The sequence below is a fragment of the Pezoporus flaviventris genome, unplaced genomic scaffold, assembly GCF_033815535.1.
Source record: "Pezoporus flaviventris isolate CSIRO_AGI_PZ_B2104156 unplaced genomic scaffold, CSIRO_AGI_Pfla_v1 ptg000021l, whole genome shotgun sequence".
Lineage (NCBI taxonomy): Eukaryota > Metazoa > Chordata > Aves > Psittaciformes > Psittacidae > Pezoporus > Pezoporus flaviventris.
Window position 1 is genome coordinate 11177714 of NW_026892569.1, and position 26310 is coordinate 11204023.

The following is a 26310-nucleotide window of genomic DNA, read 5'->3' on the forward strand; positions in this document are numbered from 1 at the left end:
GCTGGCCCCATGGGGATAGAGCAGACAGCATCCACACCAGGATGTCACCCCATGGACATAGGATGTCACCCCACAGGGAAAACAGCTTCCCACAGCCCATGGGTGAACCGAGGGACCTTGGCCAACATTGTGTTAACGGATAGGGCAGACATGAGCTCCCAAGCAAAGCACAGGGCTGGGGCAGTGTTCAGCCACCCAGGAGGTGTGTTTTATTGCAAAGAAAACAAAACCACGACCCTGTCGCTCCCAGGGCCGGACGCAAGTGTTTGTGAGTGTTCCCCGGCAGCAATCCCAAGCAGCGGGCAGGGCCTGCAGATGTCTGGGTCCAGCAGGAATGAGGGTGGTGAGAAGAAGGGCTGGGAGCCTGGTTGTTGGCCGGGATGAGCCCACGAGGCTCCCATGATGAGCACAGATGATGTGGGTGTTGTCTCTGACTGTCTGAGTTGCCCCAGACCCTCTGTGAAGGAAAAGTGCTCCTGCATGGCTGCGGAGACTGGCTGGAGCGGGTGAGCTGCTGCTGCTGGCAGTGGCTGCAGTGGGGTCCTGCTGCGATGCTCTACGGTCATACTGCAATAATCCATATGATAACATACCCGTTTCACCCTGAACCCTTTGTCTGGAGGGATCCTTACGGTGTTCTGCAGGATGCAAAGCCCCAGCACATGATGGACTCCACATTACAGGCGCTGTTCTAGACATGTGGGCAACAACATCCCATCTCCTTGCTCTGCATACGGGGATATCCTCACATAAACCATCACGCAGGAGCCTGGTGCAAGCCCCTCATCAATAAAGCAGGCAACAGGCCTGGGCAAACCATAGGAATCAAATACCGAAAGAGAAAGTCCTTTTTGTCCATCTTCTTTTCCGTCTCCACCTCCCAGCAGCCACCAGGTGTCAGTGCGATCTAACGTCTGGCCGATGGGACCACACGGTGATGACCAAGAAGGAACACGGCTCTTCAGGGCTGGCTTTGCCGGGCACACCACTCCAAGTCCAGCTTTGACAGTTTTTGTTAAAAAGAAGTGTAACTACATGAAGGTGATAGAAAAGCTTCCCGTTACAAACGCTGAGACAAAGTTTCTCTTTAAATCCTCCCTGCGCAGAGCTGGAAACCCAAGCGCTGAACAACAAGAGGGAGCGGGCTCCACAGTGCTCCCCAGCCCGCAGGTCCTGGATGACCCTTCTCTGCAGGGCTGGGGGAGAGGGACAACAGTGCAATCGACTTAACAAGATCTGCCTAGTGCAAAAACACGGTACAGAGAAAGAAGGTAGGAAAAGTTATCACCAGACTAAAGTGAAATGCTATTAACCAGGGATGTCCAGGGCTAAATGGAGATCATACAGCCGGGTACACTCTGTCAGAGACAGCAGAAAGGTGTTTGCAGCCTCGTGACAGCCACCCTTGGACACTCTCAAGACCACCTGGATGCTCTGGACACAGAAGAGAGCTCCACAGTCTGCAAAACTTGAGGCCATAAGAAGCTGGAAGAGTGAATGAGGAGAATCTGGTAGTTTATGAATAAGCCCACAAAGCCCCCTTGGTTTCTTTACAGTTTGAGCACTTTACACCAGATCAGGAGGTGCTAAGCCCAGCACTGCTTTATCAGCACCTTGCTGTCTCTCTGATTAGTAAAGTGGAGAGAAAACAGGGCAGCAAAGCAGCTCCTGGTGATAATGGGCACCAAAGAAGTGTTTTGTGGGTGAACTGATTCACATCTATCAGTGGCATTATTATTTTAATAGCCACTGAGCATTAAAAACATCTTTAATGAGGATTATTTGACTTTGAAACACTGAGATGGTGACAGTGCCTAAGGGCCTCATTATGCTAAGTGCTATACAAACTCAAACCTTAACTCCATGCTTTAATGAACTCCTTGTACTGTAACAACAACTCGCATTTAATCCTGTGAGCCCCAAAGTGCCATCAACACAGCCACTGAACCTGGGCAGCTCCACTGCACAGATCCATCCCGCTCAGCAGGAGCCATCAGGGTGGTCAGAGAAGGGCCACTGGGTGGATGTCCATATCCATGGACTGTCCCCCTTTATCAACTGATGGGGGGGAGAAGGAACTCCTCTGAGCATCGCTGCAACTAACAAGATCCAAAAGGAGCTGATGATCACCGTCTCCTACGTAACACAGGGAAAGGTGTGGAGGTGGGATAAAACCACTGGAAACTGGAATCTGGATAGGAAACCGGAATCTGGATAGGAAACCAAAGGCTATTGTCACCTTTCACGAATCCCTAAGAGACTGATAGCAAAGTGGTCCTCCATCGAGGTGATCTGTGATTCAGTCTGCATGCAAAGCGCTATGCAGAATGAACCAGCAGACTGTGTACCTTGACTTGAGGCACCCACACCAGGGGTGAACATGCTAAAAAGATCTGTACATACAGGGATAGATTTACAGGCTCGGCATCAGGCTGCACATCTGGGGTCTTTCTGTACAAAGGCTCCCTTAAAGACCAAAGGCAAAGCTGCACCTTGCAGTAAGCAAGCACACACATCACCTAACAGAGGAATACTGCTGCATCTGACCAAAGCAAGCCCCTCAGTCCCTCAATGACAAGAGAAACAATGTTCTGGGATCTCGGGCTCCACTGTAGTTCTGAGTTTAGGCAGGGCTCAGAGAACAATTATGCATTCACGTGCCTTTTATTACACATCTTCAGGGAGGAGCTGGAGCCTCAAAGTTGCCTGAGGCATTCCTGAGCAACGTTCATTGGGGACCTCTTAGATCTCATCTCATCCGAACTGGCTTTTCGGCTTGCTTAAATGCAGTGGTTTGAAAGATGCTACCCCGATTTACACAGGTGGGACAATAAACAGCGCCCCCCCCCCCCGGGCAGGATGCTGAGGAGGAAACAAAAGGACCAGAAAATTGGCTGTGTCTGACTTCTTACTTCTCTCCCTTTGAAAAGCCCCAATATTCTGCATGTACCTCAAAAAGACCCACTGAAACCAAACTACCCTGGAAAACAGGGGTGGACTCTAAAACTGAGACACACAGGGATACTTTGCTGCTCATTTCACAGGCTACTGCATGAAAGAGGCATTCAAATGACCTTTCCCAGCAACTCTCTGACCTAAAGCGGATTTCCAGCTAAGATGCTGTTCCATGGCACTGAATTCTCTGCAATCAGTCAAAGCAAGGGTAAAGTGCTCAAACTCTGCACACTCAGCCTGCAGCTAGGGAGCTGGAACGGGGCTGTCTGTGGTGTGTGGGGGAAATGAGATAACAGAAGGACGTTTTCCCCAGTATCAAGAGCTCACCTCACCAGCAGCTGAGCACTAGAGCACTACAAAACCTCTTTTCAGCTGTGGAAGGCAACCTCTGACCAGGACCTCACTGAGTCTTCGCTCCCCTCCACCTGGAATGCAGAGGTTTTACTGCACCTGCAGGGACTGAGCATGATCTCAAGGTCAGGATCTGGCTGCCAGAACTCCAGCTGCACTCCCAAAGGGAATTTACTCTCAGAGCTGGACTCTTGCTGGCAGATTCAGCCTCTCCACCTTGCTTCTCAAGCCCAGCCACTCTCAGCCACTACCAGAGAGCTACAGTAAGTGCATTTAAAGGCGATGAAAGCATTGGTGCTACTGATAGGAACACACACACAGAGACCTACAAACCCACCCCTCCCGCTTCCCTCTGGTCAGGGATCCTCCTGGCTCCAAGCCTCAGATGCGGGCTCAGGACTTCCACTGGGAAAACTTCCACAAAGACTTGACCTCTTCCAAGCCTTTAAGAAGTTCCTGAGAAGCCACCTGATCCCGTGGTCCATCAGTTAAGATAGGAGAGAGACAAGTGTATGTGAGGGGGTGGTTCCCTCCCTTCCTGTTCTAGAGATGCGTGTCTTCCTCAAACACATCCACGTCCTCGCTCGCCTGCTTGTTGATGAGCACATCCCAGCTCTCTGGCCCATTGATGGTGTTCCCACCATTCACGCTCGGCTTCTTCTCCTGCATCTCCGACTGGCTGTCACTGGCCACGTCCAAGGTGGGGTTGTCATGGCAGCCGTTCTCCACAAAGCGCAGCTCCTCGCCGTGTGACTGTGAGGAACACAAATGGAGACAAAGGGGGACAGGTCTTAATGCTGCTGAGGAGCACAATCACAACAGGCTCTGAGGGCCACCAGGGACCCTGCAGGGTCAGTGCAAAAAGGAACATCTACTCCTAGCCCAGCCCTCACAGTGGCAAAGAGCACAGCTTTGAATCTCTTACACTTGAATGGGCTTCCTTGCTGCTCCAGCAGTGTATCCAGCTAAGTGGACAGGGGAAATCCACCTCCCTCAACTTCCCAATCCCCTCCATCCCAAGAGCTAAGAGTTTAGCCACCTTCTCTGCTCATCCAGTGCTCACCATGTTCTTCATCTTGGGCAGGCGTCGCTGCCAGCAGTTGTATATGAGCCCCAATACAATGATGATGGCACAGATGGAGCCGATGATCACCAGGACCACAAAGAGCTTCCCATAATCACTGCGTGTCTGGTTGGGGTGCGACTGGCAGCTCGTGGTGGTTGAGTAGTTCTGGATGCCGATCTGGAAGGAAGGAAGGAAGGGATACAGTAAATCCCATGGGATCCTGTTCAGACTTTCCAGGGTCCAAGTACAGGACCACCACTGCGAGCAGAAGAACTAAAAGCCAGCACTGGGGAGTCAGGATGTACACTGGCTTCCGTGACTAGAAGGCACATAACTAAATAGAACACCATCTTCCGAAAGCTGGCACATCAGCAGATGACAGTAGGCATCATCTTACCTTGACCACCTACGCAAGGATCACACCTATGTGCAAGACAAGAAGGCCTGCATAGGGGCACAGTGGCAAATCACACCTTGCACCAACACAAATCCTTCCTGGACACTTCCAGCTGATGATACTTTGGTTACCCAGTTTCTACCGGGTTGGCTTTTTGCACCTTCTCTGGTGTAAGCCAAGCAATACACACCAAGCACTTAATTTACTTTGCCTAACTGCTCCAGTTTGATAGGTCGGGTGAAAACCTAGGAGCAGACAGCCAGCAAGGGGCTAAAACCAGCAGAATTACTCCAACAGTGTAACAAATCCAAGCAGAATAAAACCCTTGGTGCCTACATGTCCCTAAGAGCCAAAGTCGAGATCATGGGGCTAATTTGACCTCATCTCCATCCTCTTCCAAGCCGCCCAGGGTTAGAAGGGAATACATGAGGGCTAGAGGCAGCTGGCAGAGGAGCCTGGCATCCCTCACCTCTGCTCCTCTGCCTGCCCTTGTGTAGACTGTTGTCTAAAGGAGTGAAATGCAGACCCTGGCACTGCAGAAGAAAGTGTGTGAACATGTCTCATCTAGTGCAGGCACCTCTCCCACCTCTTTAGCAAAGCCTGAGAGCAGCCAGTGCATGTAAATCAGCTGTAGGGTGAGCAGGGCCCAATCTGGGGCTCTGCAGCACCCACATTGCCACTGGCAATAGCGTAGAAGGGATGAGACCAAGTATCCCAACAAAACGAATGTGTGAAAAGCAGCTTCACAGCCAAGCCAGAAAAGCAAGGAGGGAATAACCCATAGTTACTCTCTTAATGGGAGCAGACATTTGATGGCCTGGCAGCTACCAGAGAGTGGAGAAGAGAGTTTGCCAAGTGTCTGACTCATCTGTTTGCCTGCACTCGGTTAGGCTGAGATATGCTCCCAGCTTTCAAGTTGCTTATTTTAATTGTATAGCTAGTCTTAACAAATGGAGGCAGGCAGACAGGCTCTTACCTCTGCTAAGCTCCTCTTAACATCCCCCAGTGCCATGAGAACATCTTTTGTAGGGATGACACCTGTGAAGAAGGAGAGGAAGAGATCAGCGCTGCTCAGCTCAGTGCAGCTCAGATGCACCCATCAGTCTGAAATCCCCAGCAGGATGGAGGTCTTGCAGGCTCCTTCTTGCAGCACTTACCCTGCTCCCCTGCCAGTGTCATCAGCAAGTGCTTGTCGTTCTCGTTGGGTTTGCTCAGAGAGATGAGCCAGCGGTCCTGCAGTCCATCCGCTTGCCTGGAGAAGGCATCCTCCACCAGCGCCAGCAGCTGGGGACCCTTCTCCAGCCGAAACTCCTCCTGCCGCAGGAAAGGCACCTTGGTGACCACATGGTGGGGATGGGGCAGAAGCAGCACCACAGGGCTGGCACAACTGCATGGTCAAAAGCAATGCTAAACCTGGTCCAGCGCTTCCTTGCTCATCCCACGCTGGACCCACACACATCTCCTGATGCATTAGCCCTTCTCCTCAGCTCCTGTGGTCTCCATACACCCTACACAGTGCCAAGCCCAGGTCCCCTGGCTCACTGGGGTGCTGAGGTGCTGTTATGGTAAGAAGGATGCAGCGGGTGCCGCTCAGCCCCACAACATGCTCGAGCCACCCCTTGACTGCTCCTTTGCTGCTTTCCCACTCCTGGGTTTCTATTCCTGTCTCTGGTTGCCGTGGCAACATGAGGGCCACGCAGCTGATTAATAAAATGGAGAGCTCTCGTTGCCATGGCAATCCGAAGCGCTCAGGGCAGGCACAGGCCTGTGCCCAAAATGGCCTAATTGGAAGAGACACCAGTGACTGGGGCCTGAATCACAGTGCCCTCACCTCACCGGGTTGTGGTTTGGGCATGGGAAGCAAGAGGATGCAGCACCGGGCTGCCAGGTCCTGGCTCTGCTCTGGGCGATGCAGAGGAGGGGGAGCAGCTCAGCCCAAGAGCCCAAGGACAGAAGTGAGATGTGATGGGCAAAGCTGAGGTTGCAGAGCACTGATAAATTGTCCATGGTGGAGAAAGAGGAGCTCAAAGGAGCCTGAACGCACATAAGCCAATATGGAGGTCACCTCCCGGTGCGCAGCCAGGCACCACTGCTGGGTCAGATCCTGCAGTCCTCACCTGGGCAAAATGCCCAGGGATATGGAATGGGAGATGTGCCCAGAGAGAGACTGAAGTGACTCCCTTGCCCAGAGCCCATTAGGAAGATAAATGGGCTGCCAGCTTAACCCAGTGATACAGACATCATCCCTGCAGGAGGCAAGAGCCTGGCACTATGAAGAGTGTTAAAGCCCAAGGTGCAACCCTCTGGAAGGGGCTAAGCATCCTCCCAGTCCCTCTGCTTTTCAGTGGGACTCGGTATTGCACCCGATCATCATCAAAACATAGGAAACATGAAACAGAGAAATGTTCCTCTGATGGCTCAGAGGAATAGTGACTACCTATTCCTGTATGATCCATGGCATCAGAACAGGAAACGTGAGGAATCCCCTTCACACTAATTTGAACTATAGCACCTGCAATGTAGGTTCTCCCTTTGCAACCCTGGAAATCCAACCACCACAGGGCTCAGGTATGGAAACCAGGAAACAGAAAGTACAAGCAGAGGATCGGTGAGTTGCCCAAACTGAGCAAGTTACCATGGGTAAGAAACAAACTGCATCAACACCATTGGAAAGGAGAAGAGCTTGGTTCCAACTTCATGAACGTGGTAATGGGATGCAGGGAACAAAGTGATGTTCATGTTAAATATGTGTGTTAACACGTGTCCCTTTGAATAAAGGGGAGGACAGCACAAATCTTTGGCAGAGAAATCTGTTTTGAAACGTGAAATCAAGTAGAAAACCAGTTCAGCCCTGCCTATCCCTGGCACTGTCTTCTTTTAGCAAGGATTCAATAGTGAAGGCATCATTTGGCTGAGACATCTGCACATCTGCTTGCCAGTTCTGCCCCTCCACTGGTTTAACCAACACAAGGGCAAGGGACCATGGGAAGCAAGGTACCACACATGACAAAATGAACTTGCATTAATTAACCACAGAGGTAGAAGAAAGAGCAATGGGGACTGGGACATGGAGGAAATGGGGCAGCAGGACTCTGGCTTTCAATCCGAGTTGCAATTGTGAACTGTAGCAGAGATATTTAGAACTCTTCAAACTGGTTTGCTTAAGTCAAGAAGAGATTGACTTTTCATCTCCCCTCAAAGCAGTCAGCATCCTGCAGGGTGTACAGGAACTGCCCTGCAGGAACCAAAGCAAAGGAGCTGCAGAAAGCAGGAGCACTGACACACGAGGCCATAGTTCCCCAATGAAACATTCCAGTCTCAGGCTGTCAGGCTCATAATCATTGCCTAGAATTATGAAGGGCACCTTGACCCCAAGCCCCTCACAACAGGTTTTTGAGTGCTGATAAAAGGCCCAGCAGAGGTGAACGAGCCCCTTTAAAAGGGACCCACAAGGGGCTCTGAGCTCATGAATTAACCGTGGCTTTATGGGGATGGATGGACAGGCAGTGGATCAGCAGAGCGTGGCTGGTGAACAGACCCAGATAACACACAGATAACAGGGTGGGGAGAAGAGGCACTTAAGGAAGATTTAGTGAAAGCTACTTGACACCAAACCATTCACAGTGCAAATGGGGAGTCCCCATTCCTCTGAGCCATCAGAAGACATTAGTATATCTTGGAAGGAGGGTAAGGAAGAGGAAGAGAGGAGGGAAGAAGAATCGCACTTCAGTCCCGTCGGCAAGAGGTGCAATGTTAAAAGACCTCATGACGATCCAGGTACTGATGGCAGAGACTAGCAGCCACAAGGGAGTCAAAACTCCAGTATGAGACTGACATGTGCTAGACTGAGCAAAATCATCACTCTCCACCCACCCTTTTCCCTCCTGGAGAACAGCAACATTTCTGTCCTCCTCCCCTTCTCTCCACAGCCTCTACAGGGAAGCTGAGATTTCGTGATTTAGAATGTTTTGTAGTGAAAGTAGACAGCAAGAGCTGCGCCTGCCTCCACGTCCCCAAGCCCTATTCCCCCTCTGCCATCGAATGTCTTTGGGCTGACTTACACAGTCGATGTTATCTGACATGTTCAGGATGATGTAGTTCTTCCCCGCAAGGTTGCTCCAGTCTTTGCAGATCACCTGGAGAGACAAGACAAAGAGCTGAGTTTGGGTAGAGAATGCAGCTCTCCTGCTGAAACAAGGGACAGGGCCAAGGGGCTGTGATGTACCCCCTAGAAGCACTTCTCAAAGGGTGTAACTCTGTACTGAGGAGGAATCACCATTTCAGTGCTAGCACACAGGGCAAGACAAGGTTACTATGCCAGCTTGCCAAAGCCCACTTTCCTTCCACCTCTAGACTGGAGGAGGACTCACTCAGTAGAAAGCTGTCCAGCCTGCAGCCTGATTCCATATGTGATCAGCACTGAACACAAAAGCTTCTCTAGTCCTTAAACTGAGGAGAGAGGGCAGCACTCTGCAAGCAGGACAGGATGCACAGAAGGACTAAGTCACCTGCTCATGCTACTTGGGTACTGAGGGGCAGAAAGCAGTATTAAAAGCATTCCCTGGTACTTTCGCAGAGCCAGCTCCTGCTGCGTGTCCATCCTCAACCAGCTGCCAGGTTGCTGTATCCAGGCACTGCAGCTCACCTCACACCTCCTCTCCCCCAGGCTCTCCTAGCCCAGCATCCTCACAGATTGCTGTACCCTGCTCTGCAGCTGGTCCCTGCAGGCAGCACCAGCAAAAATAGCACTCCCTTCTCACTCCCTTTCCAGAAATCCTTAGGGCCATTTTTGTCCTGACACTTCCAATAATGCAGGCTGAGGAAACAAGGAGCTTTCACTGCTGTGCATGCCCCAGAGGGCAGGTGTTTATTAGAAGCAGGATTCTGTGCAGCAGTTTGCTTGGGAGGAGCAGGAGGATGGATACCCAAAACTGTGGAAAATTCACCCCAAAACCCAGTTTTGGTGGGGAGAACAGAAGCAGCTACATCCACCAGCCAGACTTAGGGATGTGGGTATGGTTTAAGGGGTTAAACACCCCCCAAAAAGGGACACTCCCAACTATCCTCACTACACCTCGCACCCACTCCCTGCTCCTAGTGTTACCTGTGCTGAGTCCCAGGGCAGCTCTGTGGGCAGCATGGCCATGCGGGAGTCCCCAGCCTGTGGTGCCAAGCTCCTCTCTGCTGCTGCAGTCTCAGTGGCTGGCTCAGTGTCATTCCAAATGGGATCCAGCACAGCCTCATCAGCCCTGTCCCATGGAGATGCAGATGAAGTGTGGTGCTGCTCACTCCCAGGTAAAGTCTGGGTGTGCGGGGAGCTGCCTGCAGGAGAGGGTGTCCCCACAAGTGTTTCCACTGTCTGCTCCGTTTCAGTTAGCACCGTGGGCTCCAGCAGCTCCCACCCCACTGTGTACTCTGAGACCTCCTCTCTCGATGAAAGCTCTTCCCCGTCATCCTCCACTGTGGCCTCTGCAAGCTCTGCTCCTGTGGTAGTCACAGTCAGCTCCGAGTCTGCTCCTCCAACAGCCCACGTGTCCCCAGCTGTCACCTCAAAAGACTCTTCTGAATCACTGGGAGACCCTGCAGCAACAGTAGGTGAAAACACAGAGGACACAGGCAGAAGACCTGGTCCCATGCTGCTGCCCAGGTCTAAGCCTGCGGAAACAGAATCCTCCTCTTGCTCTCCTGGGGCTGCCTCAGTCACAATTCCTGGCCTGGCAGAGACTGTGGAAAAGAGAAGGGAGAAGGAGTCCTCTTGGCCCATGGGTTCAGCAGATGTAACCTCTGGCCCAGAGGTCTGGAAGCTCTCCACTCCTCCTCTGGGGTGCTCTATGGGGAGCAGCCCCTCTTCCTCCTCCAGGGTGCTGGAGAAAGGCGTGCGCGAGTCGGGATCAACAAGCTCTGCCGATGGCTGCACAGTGGCTGGTGCCCAGCTGTCCTTCACCCGTGTCCTGTTCCCTTTCTGCCCGGCCTTCTGAGATGCAGCAGGGAAGTTGTAATCTAAAATGAGACCCAAAGGACTTCATGTCACATCCCAAGTAATCATGAACCCAGAAAGGCAGAGAGCTGGCCCCATTGTATGTGTCCAGCCACAGATGGGGTTCAATAGCAGTGACCCTCTAAGAGCAGGTAGCCTGCCACAAAAAAGAACAATCCCATCTGACAAGTGCAGCACAACGTCCTGCACATCCCAGTGAACCCACTCTCCCTAGGGATAACCCACCTGTTCATTCTCTCCACTCCTTTTTGTCCTCAGGCATTTTCAGAGACAATAATAAATAACAGCTTTGATATGTGGCATGTTTAAGGTGAGGTTTTGAGTGTCAGAAGTCAGGCTGGGACCCAGAGACTCATTGCAGATGGGATTCAGAAAGCTATGGGGTGGTAGCAGGAGTCAGCCACTAGCTAAAGGGGAAACACTAAGGAAGAGAAAAAAAAGCACAGCAAACCCAATCCTCCTCCCTGGCCCCAGAACCTGCATCACCCTGGGCATCTTTGAAATGCCACAAACCCCTCCCAGCCACACACAAGAAAGCATCCATGCCATGATGCTCAGAGGGGGACAGCTCGGAACCGCTCATGGAACCATGGCCCTGTCCCAGCATCTCCAGTCTAGCAGGGACGGCCCAGATGAGCACAGTGGGCAGCTTCAGTCACCCCATCCCCTTGGGAGGCTGGCTCACCCATCTGAAATTCCACACCTCCACCTCACCTCTCTGCCGTCACAGCCTTAGCTCACCCCTCAGTGCTTCCCACCAGCAGTGATATTGCTCATATTGCAGCATCCAAGTGGCTTTGCCTCCCCCAGTCCCCCTCCCCAGCTTTTCCCTTCCAACCTCTCTTACAAAGACCCTCAGGCTCTTCTCTAAAGGAAGCATCTTGCACAGCCCTCCACGTCCTGCCCTTTGCATCTCTCACAGGCCCAGGGCTGGGTCACACAAATGCATTCCCTTTGTCTGAGGAGATGATTTGCCCTGGGAGAGGTGAACACCAGCTCCAAACCTCTGCAGGGGCAGGCCATGTCCTGCTTCCCCCAGAATCAATACAGAACTTCCCCGACATCAGATGGGCCGAGCCTTGGCTCTGCACCAGAAGAGATTCCCAGCCAGCTGTTAATTCAGTCCATTTCTGCTGCTCCTCCATTCAGAAAACCTGCTCTCAGCTGCTGCCCTGCAAGGTTCCCTCTATTTGCACTACTGGCAACTGGGACAGCGCAGAAAAAGGGTGATCCTCCCTGGTTTTAGTCCACACAACCTGACCATAAGGTCTTGATTGGATTAAACTGGAAGATCATGTTATCCAGTGATTGAATTACTGATAACCACAAGGCACTGTAATAAAGCCATGAACACTCCTGGGCTCCCCCCCCTCAGCTCAATAGCACCATTCTTCCTGAAGCACATGCTAACCTGGGGAAGTGCGAGGTGCACTGTAACACAGCCAGCTCTGAGGCAGGCTCTGCTCACTGTTTTGCAGTATAGAGCAGGGAGGCTTCCTACAAAGAGATGTATTCCACTGGATTTACTCTGCGGGGGGATTTCAAAGAGGCAAAATGCAATTACTGGTGCTGGAATTGAGCCGGTCTGGGCTAATAGCCTCATCTTCCAGAACTAGGAGAAGGTAGTATCGGTGACTCCAAGACAGGTCCACACACAAGAGGGATTATAGTTAAAAGAGAGACCCCATGGTAGCAAAGTGGTTAGGTCTTATCACGCTTGGAATTGGCTCCAGGTAGAGACCAGGCACCCAAACAGAGCCAGGTAGGGCTGGCTGCGACAGAATAAGACAGAGAAACCCTTTTTCACAGGTCAGCCTCTGCCAGCATCATATTTGGTTGAGGTGGCTCGCCCCAGGATTGATCACTTGAGGTGTGAGTGTCCACTAAACCAAGGCATAAACAAGAGGCATCCAGGAGCTGAGCTGGGGCAGGCGGCTGCTCAGCACTAAGCTCCTTATGCAGACAGCCTTTACCAGGTGCTTCATTTCATTAGTGCTCGGGCTGAAGATGCTATTAAGAACACCAGATTTGCTGTCAGTCTGGATAAAGAGGCAGCCGATTTCAGTAAGGGTGAGAGATGCTGGGATGGCTCTGGCCAGAAGCAAGTATTTCCTCACAGAAAGAAGGGAATCTCACTATATCAGTTAGGGATGGAAGAGATTTTATCCCTTTAGCTGGTCAGAAAACTTCTTTGAATGCGATCCTTCTAACTTGTCTGACCTGCAACCCCTCAGCCGTGCTCTGCTGGGAACCCCTTCTGCTAATTACTATGAATAATTAAAAGATTACAATTCCACCCCCCCCCAAATCACCACATGCCATCCCAGTGAATCACCAATCTGTGATACCAGATTTGATAGCTCCAGCACAGACAAGCCTTGGTCTTCAAGGACAGAGCCTTGGAGCTAGAGGAGCAGACCCTGGCTGTAACAAACTGAGCTCTGTGCCAGCCCAGCACATGACAAGATGTGATGCTGCACTCCAATCCTTGGAGATTCAGTTTTGGGGCAAGGGAGAAGAGGGACTGAGTGCCTTCATTCACCCTCCCTTCCCAGCAGTTAGTGATTAGGATGCCCCAATCTAGAGCCTTCACTGGAAAGGGAACACATGGGGCACTGTGTTCTGAGCCACAGGCAAACACAGACAGGGGCAAACCAAGGAGCTCCCCAGGATGGATAAGCCACCATATAATTCTTCCACTAACAATCAGGGCCCTGCAGCCCTCAAGGCACCCACCTTCTAGCCCTAAATCTAGAAGAGATGTTGCATCTGTTGCTCAGGAAATCCAGTGTGACAGAAGTGAACACGGGGATTGGAAGCCTCCAGGCAAAACAAGATGGGGAAGGTGGGAAGAAGGGAGATGCGAGTTCCTGCAGGTCCTCTCTGTCTTAAGGGTTAATCTGTGGCTCAGGCCAGTTTGATACCACAGCTGAATCAAAGCAGCCAAACCCAAACAGCAGGCTGGGAAGCTCCTGAAGGCAGTGGGATGCAGAAGCAGCAGCTTCACAGCTCCACTGACTTGCCTCTTGGCTGCAGTATGAATCACATGCTGCTTCTTTCCATAAGGATATGCATCCCCATTCCCACCAGAGCTAATCCATCTCTCCCAGATGCAGCCCCACTGGGTAGCAGCTGGGCACGGGTGAGCACACATGCACTTCTGTGCACTCCCAGACAGAGTGAGATCAATCTCAGGCTCCTTCCCAGGCTGGTGTCACTGGTGTCAATCCAGAATGACTGCTCCATAGCATAAACCAGCAGAAGCAGGTTATTCAGAGGGATCAGAGCCCCAGGCTGAGCTGTGCCCTGCCACTGGGGTTTGTTGTCTCCAACAGCTGGCCCCTGGTGCCACACGAGCTCCTGAAGTATTATTAAAGGATATTTGAGTGCACTTAAAGCCCCAGAGCAGCAGCTGCAGATTGCTATTAGCTGTTACCTCCTGCAGCCCCAGAGTCACACAAAGGCAGAGGGGTCCCCTCACAGACTGCAGAAGGACGTTACAGCAGTAAAATACAAGAAAGGTGACTCATAGAAAGAGGGGAGACTGAGATGAGCTCTTAGGCAGAAGCTCTTCCCTGTGAGGGTGCTGAGGCGCTGGCACAGGGTGCCCAGAGAAGCTGTGGCTGCCCCATCCCTGGCAGTGTTCAAGGGCAGGTTGGACACAGGGGCTTGGAGCAAGCTGCTCTAGTGGAAGGGGTCCCTGCCCATGGCAGGGGTTGGAACTGGATGAGCTTTAAGGTCCCTTCCAACACAAACCGTTCCACGGTTCTATGAAATCTCAGGAGATCTGGCCTAACGCCACCAATTCCAGGCACCAAACACAGAAAGGAGCCAGCACAGGTCTCCTTTCACAGCAGGGAATTTTCTCTCCAGTACTATCACAATCCTGCTTTGTGCCTTAATTGATACAGGGGCTCAAATCTGTGCCTGGGACAGAGCTACCAACTCTACCAGACTACACTGCTGTCCAGAGAAATTCCACGACAGGAAAACTTACACCATGAGATTTTCTTTCTTAAACAGCAGCTGCCTGAAACTGTTTAATGGATTTATACATTGAAAATAACCCAACAGATGTCATCACACGGCTCCACCACGCATCGCATGGAATCTGCCACGCACACAGCACGTTGCGTGCACCTCTCGTGCAGGAGAAGGCTGTCCAATTGAGGGATGCTATTGCAATATCCTTCATTGTAAAATGACACACAGCAGGTTTCTAATTAAATTTTAAGGAGAAATGTGCTCCCAGCTCTTGAATAATTCAAACTGTTCTATTAAGCATGGCTCTGAAACATCACCGAGACACGAGCTCCGGCCACAGCAATGGCCAGGGGTAAAGGCAGTGCTGGGAAGCCCAGCAGCGGTGAGCTGGGCACTGCATAGGGTATGTGCAGAGGACAGCTGAAAGAGTACATCTGCTCATGGAGGAAAGCACTGCAGGCAAGGACGGAAGCAGAGGGGAGCGTGTTGTGCATGCAGATGGGAGGAGGCACGTGCAAGAGGCGAGGTTGGTTCGGGCTCCTCTCAATGCACAAGCACACGCTGGCCTCCAAGTCACGTCCAGGCCTGAGCACACGCAGGTGCCCGCTGGCACACAAATAACAGTGCTGCTGAGCACGCTGTCAATGCACCAGAGGGGCTAAACCACAGCACGGCCCAAAGATGCCCTGGTAGGAGCATTGCGGCATCCACCCCAGCACCAGCACAGCTCCCCATGGCCAAGACCATAAGTGCCCCGGGGCCACATGAGCCACAGGGCAGCAAGAGCACAGCCAGATGAGTTCAGCAGCAGCATTGGTGAGCAAAGGGCTTTGGGATGGCCCCTGCCCTACACAGCATGTCTCGTGTCCCAGCTGGCAGCCAAAGGCACAGCCCTCAGCGAGGTCTTCGTTAAGGTCACAGAAACAGGAGCAAAGATCAAACAAGGCTTGTGCTTTCTGACTGTAGACCTCAGTCGGACCCTCTGCAGGGAGGCAGTGATGCCAGGTAAGGGAGGAGGGATAAGGCTGAAGCCTGGCCCCTGGGTAGCACTTAATACGTGCCCCACATGACACTTAAGAGCAGGAGCACTGTGAAATAATCTCCTAAGATACTGGAAACCCTGCAATGCTCCTCCTCCTCCTTCCTCCCATCCCTCCCCCTTGAGAGCAATGAGGGGCTTGGGGGGCTCAAGGGTCTCAAGAAACAGCCCACATTGGCAAGCAAGCGCAGGTGCTAACACAGCTCATTTTGGCCATGAGTCCCCTCAGGAAGAAAGCAGGACAGGGGAGGCAATAGGATAAGGGACAAACCTGCTGTCTGCTCTAAGGTCAAATCCCCACCGAAATCATGGAGTGAGGACAGCAGAGTTTAACCAAGGGAAGCCAGCTCTGACTCAAACCCCAAGATGGCCTTGATCTTGAGACCTTTAGGCTGCGCTTAACTGACAGCAATAGAAAGAAGGGAGTGAGAAGAGAACATAAAAGGGGGAAGGAGAGAAAGAAGGGTATGAGGCAATGGGAAGCTAGGTGGAGGCAATACTTCTCCCAGCCCATAGGAGCTCAGGAATAAAGGCTCAGCTGTAACTTGGTTTCTAAAGCCTATGCTTGCTCAGGGTTCACTGGGGACACATCAGGCACTGAGGTGAGAAAATAGAGCTGACGTTTAATCTCAGGCCCTCTTAGCGAGAGTTGTGTCAAAGCAGCACGGATCCCTGCATCCTTCCACCTCCTCAAACCCCACACAGCACGGGGAGGAGGAATGGGTTCAAAACAACCTACCTGTTGTGGGTCCTAAATCCAGGCTGGAGTCATTGAGCTCCCCACCATCTTCCCAGAAGTACTGCGGGGGCTGTAGGATCTTGGACTCCTCATTCTCCTCACTGGCAAAGCCCGATCCCGGGGCAGCATGCAGAGAGACAGGGGTAAGATCAGGCTCCACAGGCTCCGGGCTGGCTCGTTCATGGGAATTCATGGCTTCCAGGTGGGGCAGCACGGCAAACTCCAGCAGGGACGTCGACGTGAGGCCATCGGCGGTTGTCTCCTCCGAGGAGGCAAGGCAGAGGTGCAAGGTCCCTGTACAATGAGTAAACCCATATCAGAAACAGGAGTGATACCCACCGTGCTTGTCTTCTGCTCCTGCCAAGCCAAGCTGCTGTGTGCAGCCTGCAGGTACCCTGCCCTGCAGATGGGCTGAGCCCTGAGCCGATGAGGAAAACTGGGGTATTTTGGGAAACATCCACAACCGTGAAGAGTGTTCACATCCAGGAGGAGCTGGTGCCAGAAGCCACCCAGCCCGGGGCACCTCTCTTTAGTGGTACAAAGAAGGTTCACCCTCTCTAAGGCTTTCTGCCTCTTTGGAAGCACCATGGGGTTGTTCAACACCATCCTGGAGAGGAGGTGGAATGTCTGCTCCTTAAACCAGGAAATCCTGGCACTGTGAAGTCAATGACAGTTTCCTACTTGACTGCCACCCAGGCATGACTTCACCCTGGTGCTCCTGACCCGCAGCTGTATTATATGCAGGGGGACTGATGTAAAACAGAATTACTCACATCACCAATATCAATCATGTTTCAAACCAGCAGGCTGGAAATCTATTAAAGTCATTGAGTTCAACTGCATTTTGCATTCACAGTTTTTGCTACCATAAGGAAGGGCTGTCACAGGTAAGGAGTCAGATGCCAGCAGCAACCAGCGACCGAACACCGAGCAGGCAGGCAGGCTGCATTTCACACTCCTCCTGCACCAATTACAGCCTTGTTATCTCCATTTGATCTATTAGAAGGTTTGACTGACACCTCCCGAGTCCTAGATGAGACTTTAACTGTGATTTGTGTCAAGGTACATTCACATGCATATTGAACTTCAATCAAAAAGCAAGAGAACAGCACCTGGAACTTGGCTTTCTTCAACCCATAAATACCATGACAAATACGGAGACAGAAGGGAAAAAATGAGATTACCAAAACACGCTTTCCATTTAAAACAGTTCTGTTAAGCAAGCAAAGTATCTCATGTGGGTGAACTGAACCAATTGCTTCCCAGCCCTCTGTTCTTCAGCACATGAAAGCTCGAAGATCTCATCCTCTCTCAGCTGATTTTTATTCATAGATCAGAAGGAAAGGACAAGTTTTCCTGCTTCCTCAGCTCATCCTGTGCTTCCCAGCTCTTAATGAACTAGTCACTGAACTGAACTAATTGAACAAGCTGAAATGAAGGCTAATTTGGTATTTTTCTTTGAGAACTCATTTGCTAGACAAGAGAAACGCAGCAGATCTAATCCAGCTGTTCTTCAGTACAAAGTACAGTGCCTCGTATACAACTCCAGGAGAGGCAGGAACAGGCACCAGTGAGCAGGAAAACTGAGACAACAAACAGTAGGGCATTGGCTATATGAAAACATGAGAGGCTTGTGCTGAAGGGAGGCCATTAGTGGAATTCCTCAAGGTCTCTCCTTGGAGCTGCTGGTCTTTAATATTTCCCTAAGTGTCCTTGGAACAACAACTGAGAACATCACAATGAAATCAGCCAAGGACACAAAGCGAGGAGACTCCTCCCTGCACAGGAGGACCATAGGATGAGCTAACGATGATCCCAAGGATGGCAGTAACACAAATAGTCTGAAAAGAAATAGAAGTCACCACCTCAAAAGCAGCACCAAACATCCCAAAAACATCCATTAGAAATGCCTTAAGAGGAGAATTCCCCCATGAGGAACATCACTGCGGCATCACTGGAATGCAGGTGTGGAACTGCTTGCACAGTCCCCAAGTATTAGAAATAGATTTGCCAAAGCACTGCTGAGACATCACTTGGACGCTGCATGCAGATCTCGAGCCACGTGGCCTGAAGTGATTTAAGCAGAGCTGAACTGCCTCCAGGCAAGGGCGCAGGCCAGGCGACCTCCTGGGGTTCCCCCCCATCACTGCATCCCACAGCTCCACATCCCAGAAGGATCAATCCAGATGAGGGCAAGTGCCAAGATGAGCTATAGGGCAGCAGCAGAGGGGCTGGCCCTGGTGCGTTCATCAACAACACTGGCTTGTAGCCCAAAAAGCTTGGGAGTTGCTACTCACTTGATTCCCAAACCTGTCCTGGGAATGCTGGCAGCTGGAAATGCATTTCTCAAGGTTTCTGCCTGCTCTGACCCTCTCCACCTTTCTCCACTCTTCTCTCAACTGAGCACAATCCAATATTGGTTACTCTTTCCCATACACTCCTGGGCCAGGCTTCAGCACATCTCCAGCTCATTTATTTTGTTCTATTGATCCAAGGCCAGCGCAGCCACAGACAGGGAACAGCAACAGAGGCAGAGTATCGAAGGGGAAGGAAGGTTCTGCAGCATCATGGAGCCAACCAAAGCACCCAGGGATGGAACAGCTCCCTGTGAGCTGTGCACACACGGAGAAAACCACAGCTCAAAATGAGAGGTCAAAATGAGTTTCTTGTGCACAAGCACAGCATGGACAGGGCAGTCCCCACACCGATCCAGTGGTGCTCACCCAGCTCCAACATGATGGTGCCTACACTGCCACAGCAGACCTCTTCTGGCGTGTGAACCTGGGCACCCAGAGCTCATCCCGTCCATGTGGGAAGCTCAGATCCTGGGAGTCTGTTTACCCTCCTTTAACTCTCAAGTGTTTACCCAGTTAAACCCCCTAAGCTGCATTATCTTGTTTACTGGGATGCTCTCCTCAGCCCAAGATAAAGCTACACCACCTCATCCCTAAGAATGAGTCATTAATAGACACAGACTGAGCAAGCTAGGTTTCTCCTAGGGTGGATCTGGAGTAAGACAATGCCTTGGGACCTGACCCACAGGCACAGGATGCTGAGAATGGCCTGGAGAAACCCTCTGTGCCAGCAGCATCAGCCTGAATGCCATAAGGCTAACAGCACCAGTGTACAAATCAGAACCTCCCTGGACAGCATCCTGACACCACGTTTTGCACCAGCAGCAAGAACTCAAAGGCTTGAGGTGCCAAACAGCACACCCAAGGTTTGCCACCGTCCCCCTCTCTTCCAAGCATCTCATAAAGGAGCTCAACGCAGCTGTCAACGGGCAAAGAAAGAATGAAAGCAGGAGCTGAGCTGAGCGGGAGGCAGGGAGCACAGCTGAGAGGGGAAATGTAATGCCCAAGACATGGGTGGCTGGCCCTTTTCCTCCTCGGGTGAGGACCGGGGATTAGTCCCCTTCTACCAGCAATCAGTCTCCCAGTTTTGTATTCCAAAAGGCAGATCAAGCCATAGGAATAAAGCAGCACTAGAATAAAGCCCTGCAAGTGTAGATGGGAGGGAGCAGGGAACGGAGCCAGGGCTTGCCAGCTGCTTCAATGGGGCGTTTGTCTTTCATTTCTATTTTTGCGGCACCTCTGCGTAACCTGGAGGAGATGAGGCTCCGCATGCTAAAGAGAGAGCCAGCCTTGGGGCTGAGCACGGGAGGAAAAGCCTCCCCAGAGCACACACAGCAGGGGGAGAAAGGAGGGAAAGTGGGAGAGGCAGGTGGAGGGAACAAAGGCGGAGAGGGAGCATCCAAACCAGCTCCGGCGCTGGCTGCGAGCCCTCCAGCTGCGCGCACCCACAAAGACGACACGTGGAGCCAACGCTGACCTTGCAGAAGATGCTTCCCTGCTGTAAGGAGCAGAATGAGGTGATTTCCACAGGGAATAACAGTGCAGTGTTACCTTCCCAAGGCCACTGGACAAGAGCCAGCCAGGAGCGCGCAGATGAACCGGGTTTGCTAGTGCTGACCCCACGGGCCCCTCAGGACACAGCTCCAAGGCGAAGTGCAGATGCTCACCCTGTCCAGCTCAGTGCAGTTCAGTGCAGTGGTCCCAGATGAGGCAGACGGAGGAGTTTTGCTCAGCAGCATGAAAAGGATGCAGTAGAATTTGAGGGAAGCACATCTGCCAGTGCTCCCCAAGTGCTGCGAACAAGAGCAGCTCCACACTTCTAAACAACGCTAAAAGAACCCCAAGTATGTTCTCCATTAACCAAGAACCACATTATCCCTTTGCCACAAGGCAAGTCACTTCTCCATGGGCTGGGACATCTGGTGGAAAGCTCCCAACTGGCCCAGGACTGAATAGGACTAGAAATGAAAGAGAAAATAATTTGTTTCTGTATCCAGCTGAAATGAGAGCAGGGATCTGGGGAGACGAGATGGGATCTGGCTGCCACTGTGTCAAACTGCCTTGAAAATTTGCTTGCTTAATTACCAACAAGCAAACCTCAGTTTTCTCTCCAAGGAAAGTCACAAACATCCCTCAAGGTGTCATCACACCAGCTTGACCTACCAGGGGCTGGTGTGCCCTTTGGTCTGCCCAGCTGAAGGATGGTTTTCCCTCTCCTTCCTGGGTGCTGTGGCTACACAATGGTGCCTGTGAAGGGAAGAGCACTCACCTGGAGCACACACTCTGATTCATCCATCTCTCACTAGCAGAGCCTTTACAACAGCACTCAGGTGCAGCCACACTCTGGGTACCAGGGAGGGGGGACAGAGCAGCTCCATGCTGCCAACTCGGCAGCCACAACGCCCATCTGGCCCCGCTACCGCTGACCTCCCTTTCCAGCTGACCCCAAACCCAGAGTTACCCAACAACACTATTTCCTGGGACAGCTGGGTCAGGAATGGGTCATTTACTGATAATCAGTTAGGACAGAAAGACAATGACCAGATGAGGGAAGCATCTGCCAGGGATATTCCATCCCTGGAGGAACCAGGGAGCAGGGCCCAGGGGCAGAGCAGAGAGAGGCCTCAGGGCAGAACACTTCATGGAATACAGCAACCCCAGAACATAACAAAATAGAGCAATTTTAATAACAAAAAGCATCCCAACTGCAGGCAGCTGAAGGACTTCCAAGCTGGTTTCCCCACACTCACCTGGAATCTCTGCAGCCCAGACTTCAATAGCTGCCACAGGGAAGCACATGGGATGTCCATGTATCAGACCAAGCCCATGTGGTGCTAATTCAGAGTTGCAGACCATACCTGTGCTGGGATGCTCCACCTAGGAACCACATCCAGCTCCCACACACCCCTTGCTGAGTTTCCCTCTAAGCAATGGGGAAAGCACTTGTGTCTGTGTGGAGCACATACACTTAGCAACCTGCACCAACAAGAGGGACAAGGCACAACTCGATAAGCCTTTGCAATGGGACAACTCTTTAGAGCGAGACCCTAGAGCACACAGTAGCTGTGCCAGCATCTTTAAGCTCTTACAGATCTTTACAGCTGGAACAGAGAGCTCAAACACCAGGCTACAGGTTCTGCATGCACTGAACGGGCACTACCTTGCACAGCACCACCAGCATTTGCTCCCTTGGCATTTCAGCAGAGGACGTCTATAGCCTGCGGACCCAGGTACATCCATAGGAAATGGCATTTCACTGCAAAAGCAGATAGATGCAGACGTGCCCTTTATCTGCACATGTGCACCAGGAGCCTGACCTCCAGAGGTGCCCAGGGCTGGGAAGAGTCAGGTTCTCCTGTCACTAGGATCAGTATCATCAGGACTGCTCGGAGCTCACCCATCTCCACAGATGAGACTCCACACAAGCAGGTCACAGCACCTCAGCCAAGCCATTCTTGCCCCTTCTGGGAGTCACAGCCCTGCTGCTTTCAGGCTCCAGACTCTTTGCCTTCGCTCCTTCCCCACATCATCTCAGCCTTCACATCTCCCTCCTGTGCTGCTGCAGCGCCTGCTCCGCTCCTCTCGCTATCAGTGGCAGTTCCAGCTCAGGCGGGGGAAGATGCAGCAGCCTCTGGGGAGACAGCACCGGGGAGACAGCTGCACACAGACAGCACAGTGATCCTGCCTTCCTCAGTCACCGTCCAGAAGCCTCCAAACAGCCCCCAGGGTTAACAGACCACAGGATGAAAGCCACTGATCTAAGAGAGAAACCACAGCCCACAGGTTCCTTTGCCCTCTTGCAAGCCCAAAGCATTCCACAACATCCCTGTGACAAAGCCTGTGCTTCCTCTTCTCACTCTGTCCCAACCTGGACCACACACCCCACAGCACCCAGTCTGACTTCCAGCATACCAGATAAAGGTTGGTGGCTGCTTCATCTTCCAAGCCTCCCTGCCCAGGCAGAGCAAGTACCACTGCAGATGCTGGAAGGACTTCCATCAAGACACAGTCACCCATCAAAACAGAACAGAAGCCTTTTACATCCCAAAAGGCCATTAAAACTCACTGAGCACAAAATGGTTACACTCTGCTCCAGCCCCTGCAGCAGTGGTGATGACCACCCTGTCACACACTGGCATACCATGCTGCAGGCTCACCCCAAGTCTCCAAATCGTCTCAATGCACCCTAGGCAAAAAGCTCATGCAAAGGTCTGATAGTCCCCGGGCACACATATGGGTCCTGTCGACCTCCACAACACACCAGGCAGGATAGGGAGAGCTGAGGGTGGTTGCAGGGTCATGCAGAGGGAGGGATGCAGAGCTGTTCCCAACAGTAGAATGTTATCCCCAGAACAAGACTGTACATCCAAAGCCTAGTAACCAGGGGTGGAAGCAAGCCCTGGCAGAGCACATCTTCCCTGCCAGCATCCCTGGCCTTCTGAAGAACCCAGCACATGTGCTTGCTCTGCCTCTGCGCGGGCTGTGCTCGTGTGGATGACAAACAGCCTCTCTGTGCTGCTGGGATTACGTGTCTCAGCAGCCAGCACGGATGGGAAGCGGGTTCACCCACTGCAAGCAATGATGCCTCTTCCCCACAGCCCCCATCCCTGCAGCAGGGGGATGCAGATGCTCCACTGCTGCTCATCCAGGTATCCACAAAATGCCGGAGCTGCTTCCCACGCTGAGGCAGGGGAAGAAACTTTTGTGTGCTCTGATGTGCAGCTCATCGCCGGCAGCTTCCCCTTGAGGGCTTAATGTAGTTATTTCTACCCCTGATGCCTATAATTAAATGAACATTTCCTTATGGCACTGAAGAGGCCAAGGAAAAACTGACTACAGGGAATTTACATCCATCCTGATTTATACTCCCTCATCACAGGCTCATTCACACAACACTAACAAGGACCTAAGCAGGCAGAAGAGGAAAAAAAGCCTTCAATAGCCGACATGCAGACAAGCACCTGGGGAGACAGCAAGAGGGAAGAGACCAAATCCCTCTGTTCTCCCTCTCTTTTCAACCACGTCATTTTCCTATGTGCAAAAGCAAAGAGGCTCAGATACCCAGGAGCCTGGAGAGATGCTCTGCCAGCAGACCTGTGCTACCCAGCAGCCTGATGGGTCCTGATCCCGCTTCAGCCCATCCCACTCCCGATCCTGGGAAGCACCCAGGAATCGCATTCAGACCCTCCAGCTCACTCTCAGGTTTTAACTATTCCCATCCTTCAGCACTGGAGCACACTGAATTATTCCAGGCTGGATCAGATCCTAAACCGCTGAGCAGAGCTACTAACATAACAGGGCTTGATGTATACATTCCCAGCAGGCTGCATCTCTGCTTCTGACCTCCTGCACAGGCAGGGATCCAGGTGTCCAGGGATGTGTGGCCAACTGAGTCCAGCCCCCAGAGCTGCCACAAGCCCCAGCATCCCCTGTTCAGTAGGAACTGAGCTGTCCCTCACCTCCACCCCTACAGCTCTCTGTGCCAGGAGAGCAGAGTCACAGGGGAAGCCAAGGACCCAAATCCTCCACATCATCACCAGCTGGGCAGCAGCACTAGAAAGTTTCCAGCAGCCTCAGCAGAACAGGAAAGACACCCTCCCACCAGCACAGCACCGTCAGCCATGGTCCTTTTAAAGCCACCACGAAGTCCATCTCCCTCCTCCACAGAGCAAACGCAGCTTTCAAGTGATGGGGAGAGAACCAGCCCTTTCGGGTGGGGATACCGCAGCTCCCCCATGCACCTTACCCTGAAGGTGGGGACACGCACCCCCAGCTGAAGGTGGGGACATGGGTCTCTTGCTGAGATGTGGCTAAAGGACCTTTGCCAGTCGTGCCCGAGGTTTTCCCTAATGTGGACAACCTCCCAGGAGGAAGCCACAAAACTGGCTGCCTGCTCGGCGCTGGAAAAGCTCCTTGCTTCTGTGCCATGGAGCACTGGCACAAACCCCAACAGGTTTTCTGATCCATTTTGCTCTTTAAGCCCACTATTGTTCGCAATCCTAAAAAGGCTTTATCCCTTCTCTTTAGGGAGCCCCAGTCAACAGCTCGAGGCACCGTGCACACAGCTCACAGACAGAGCCGCTCCGAGGATGACACATTCCTCTGTGAAGGTTTTTGGGGAGATAGGGGTAATAAGAGATGTGCCGGGGGCTGGATGTCACCGTATCACAGCTCGGTCGTGCTGGAAGCCAGCGGATGGTTGGGAAAGCAGCCCTCCCCTCACTGCCAGGATGACTCAAGACAAAGACTCCCCCACTCTTTAAATGTCCCCGTTCTCAACTCCTGTTCCACGCTAAGCACAATCCAGGACAAAAAGGATAGGGAGGAAAAAAGCAGCCTCAGCCTCACGGGTCTTTGAGGGGATCCCTTTGTTGGACAATTTCCCCAGACTATTTATAAATAGAAGCAGAGCCTTCACAACCATTCCAAGTACAATTATGCCCGCACTTCCTTGCTTTTCCCTGGCACCCCACCTCGTCTCCCAATTACACGAGGAGGCTCTTGGGGAAACGCGGAGCAATTTGCGGTTCCCCCTTTCCTTTGTGCCAGTTTCGCGGTTGTTCGCAAAATCACCACGACGCCAGACGGAGGCATCAGTGCAAGGGAAGGCGGGTTCGGGGCAGCCCTGGCCAGGGTGATGCCGCTCCTCACCCCGCAGGGACCAGCGCTCTGTGCCCCATCCCCGAAGCGGGAGCCCCGCGGGGTGAAGCCCACCCGTACCCGTCTATACCGGGAGCCTGGGGCTCGACTGTCACCCCCCGGGGGTCCCGGGGCTGTCACCAGCCATTCCGAAGGGTCCGATGCTCCGTTAGGGTCAGCGTCTGGTACCCACGGAGAGCTCCGGGGTGGGAGATGGGGACCCCGCACAGATCCCGGTACCCGGGGATCACCGGCGGGGTGGGGGGGGATGCGATGGGGACCCGCCTCCCGCGGGGTTCCCGGGGAGCGGACACATGGCGGGCCGCGGCTGCCCGGGGATGGGGTCGAGAGAGGGAGACCTGGCCCCCGCGGGTATCCCGGTGCCCAGGGAAGGGACCGACACCCGCTGCCGGCGCCCGGCCCGCCCCAACCCGCAGGGATGGCGGCCACCCCGACCCCAACCCTAGCAGCCCCCACTCACCGGCGGCCAGAAGCAGCAGCAGCAACGCCGGGGCCCGGTACGACGGCTGCATGGCGGCGGCCGCTGCCCTGCCGCGCCGCCTCTTCACGGGGAGCGGGGCCGCCCCGCCGCCCGCCGGGCTCTGCCCCTCGCCGCCGCGCCCGCCCGCCGCCCGGCCCCGCACCGCATCCCGGCGCCGCCTCCTCCCGCCGCCGGTGCCCGCCGCGCCGGGGGCGGGGAAGCAGCGGGGTGGGGGGGGGGGAGATCTGCGCCTCGCTGCGGCCCAGCCCCGACCCCCGTCCCTGTCCCGGTGCCCCCCCCTTCCGCC

The 26310-nt window shown here is 53.0% G+C and overlaps 1 protein-coding gene across 1 annotated transcript; it reads right to left on the minus strand.

Moving 5' to 3' along the window:
• Positions 1-1750: 1750 nt before the first annotated feature.
• On the minus strand, positions 1751-26143 carry PODXL2 (podocalyxin like 2). Its single transcript, XM_061456050.1, has 8 exons — positions 26004-26143; positions 16530-16823; positions 9874-10769; positions 8831-8905; positions 5927-6083; positions 5746-5807; positions 4370-4549; positions 1751-4059 (listed from the first exon to the last, which is right to left on the minus strand). Exons 1-8 carry the CDS (start codon positions 26053-26055, stop codon positions 3850-3852), a joined length of 1926 nt encoding a protein of 641 aa, XP_061312034.1. The 5' UTR covers positions 26056-26143; the 3' UTR covers positions 1751-3849.
• Between the last annotated feature and the right edge of the window lie 167 nt (positions 26144-26310).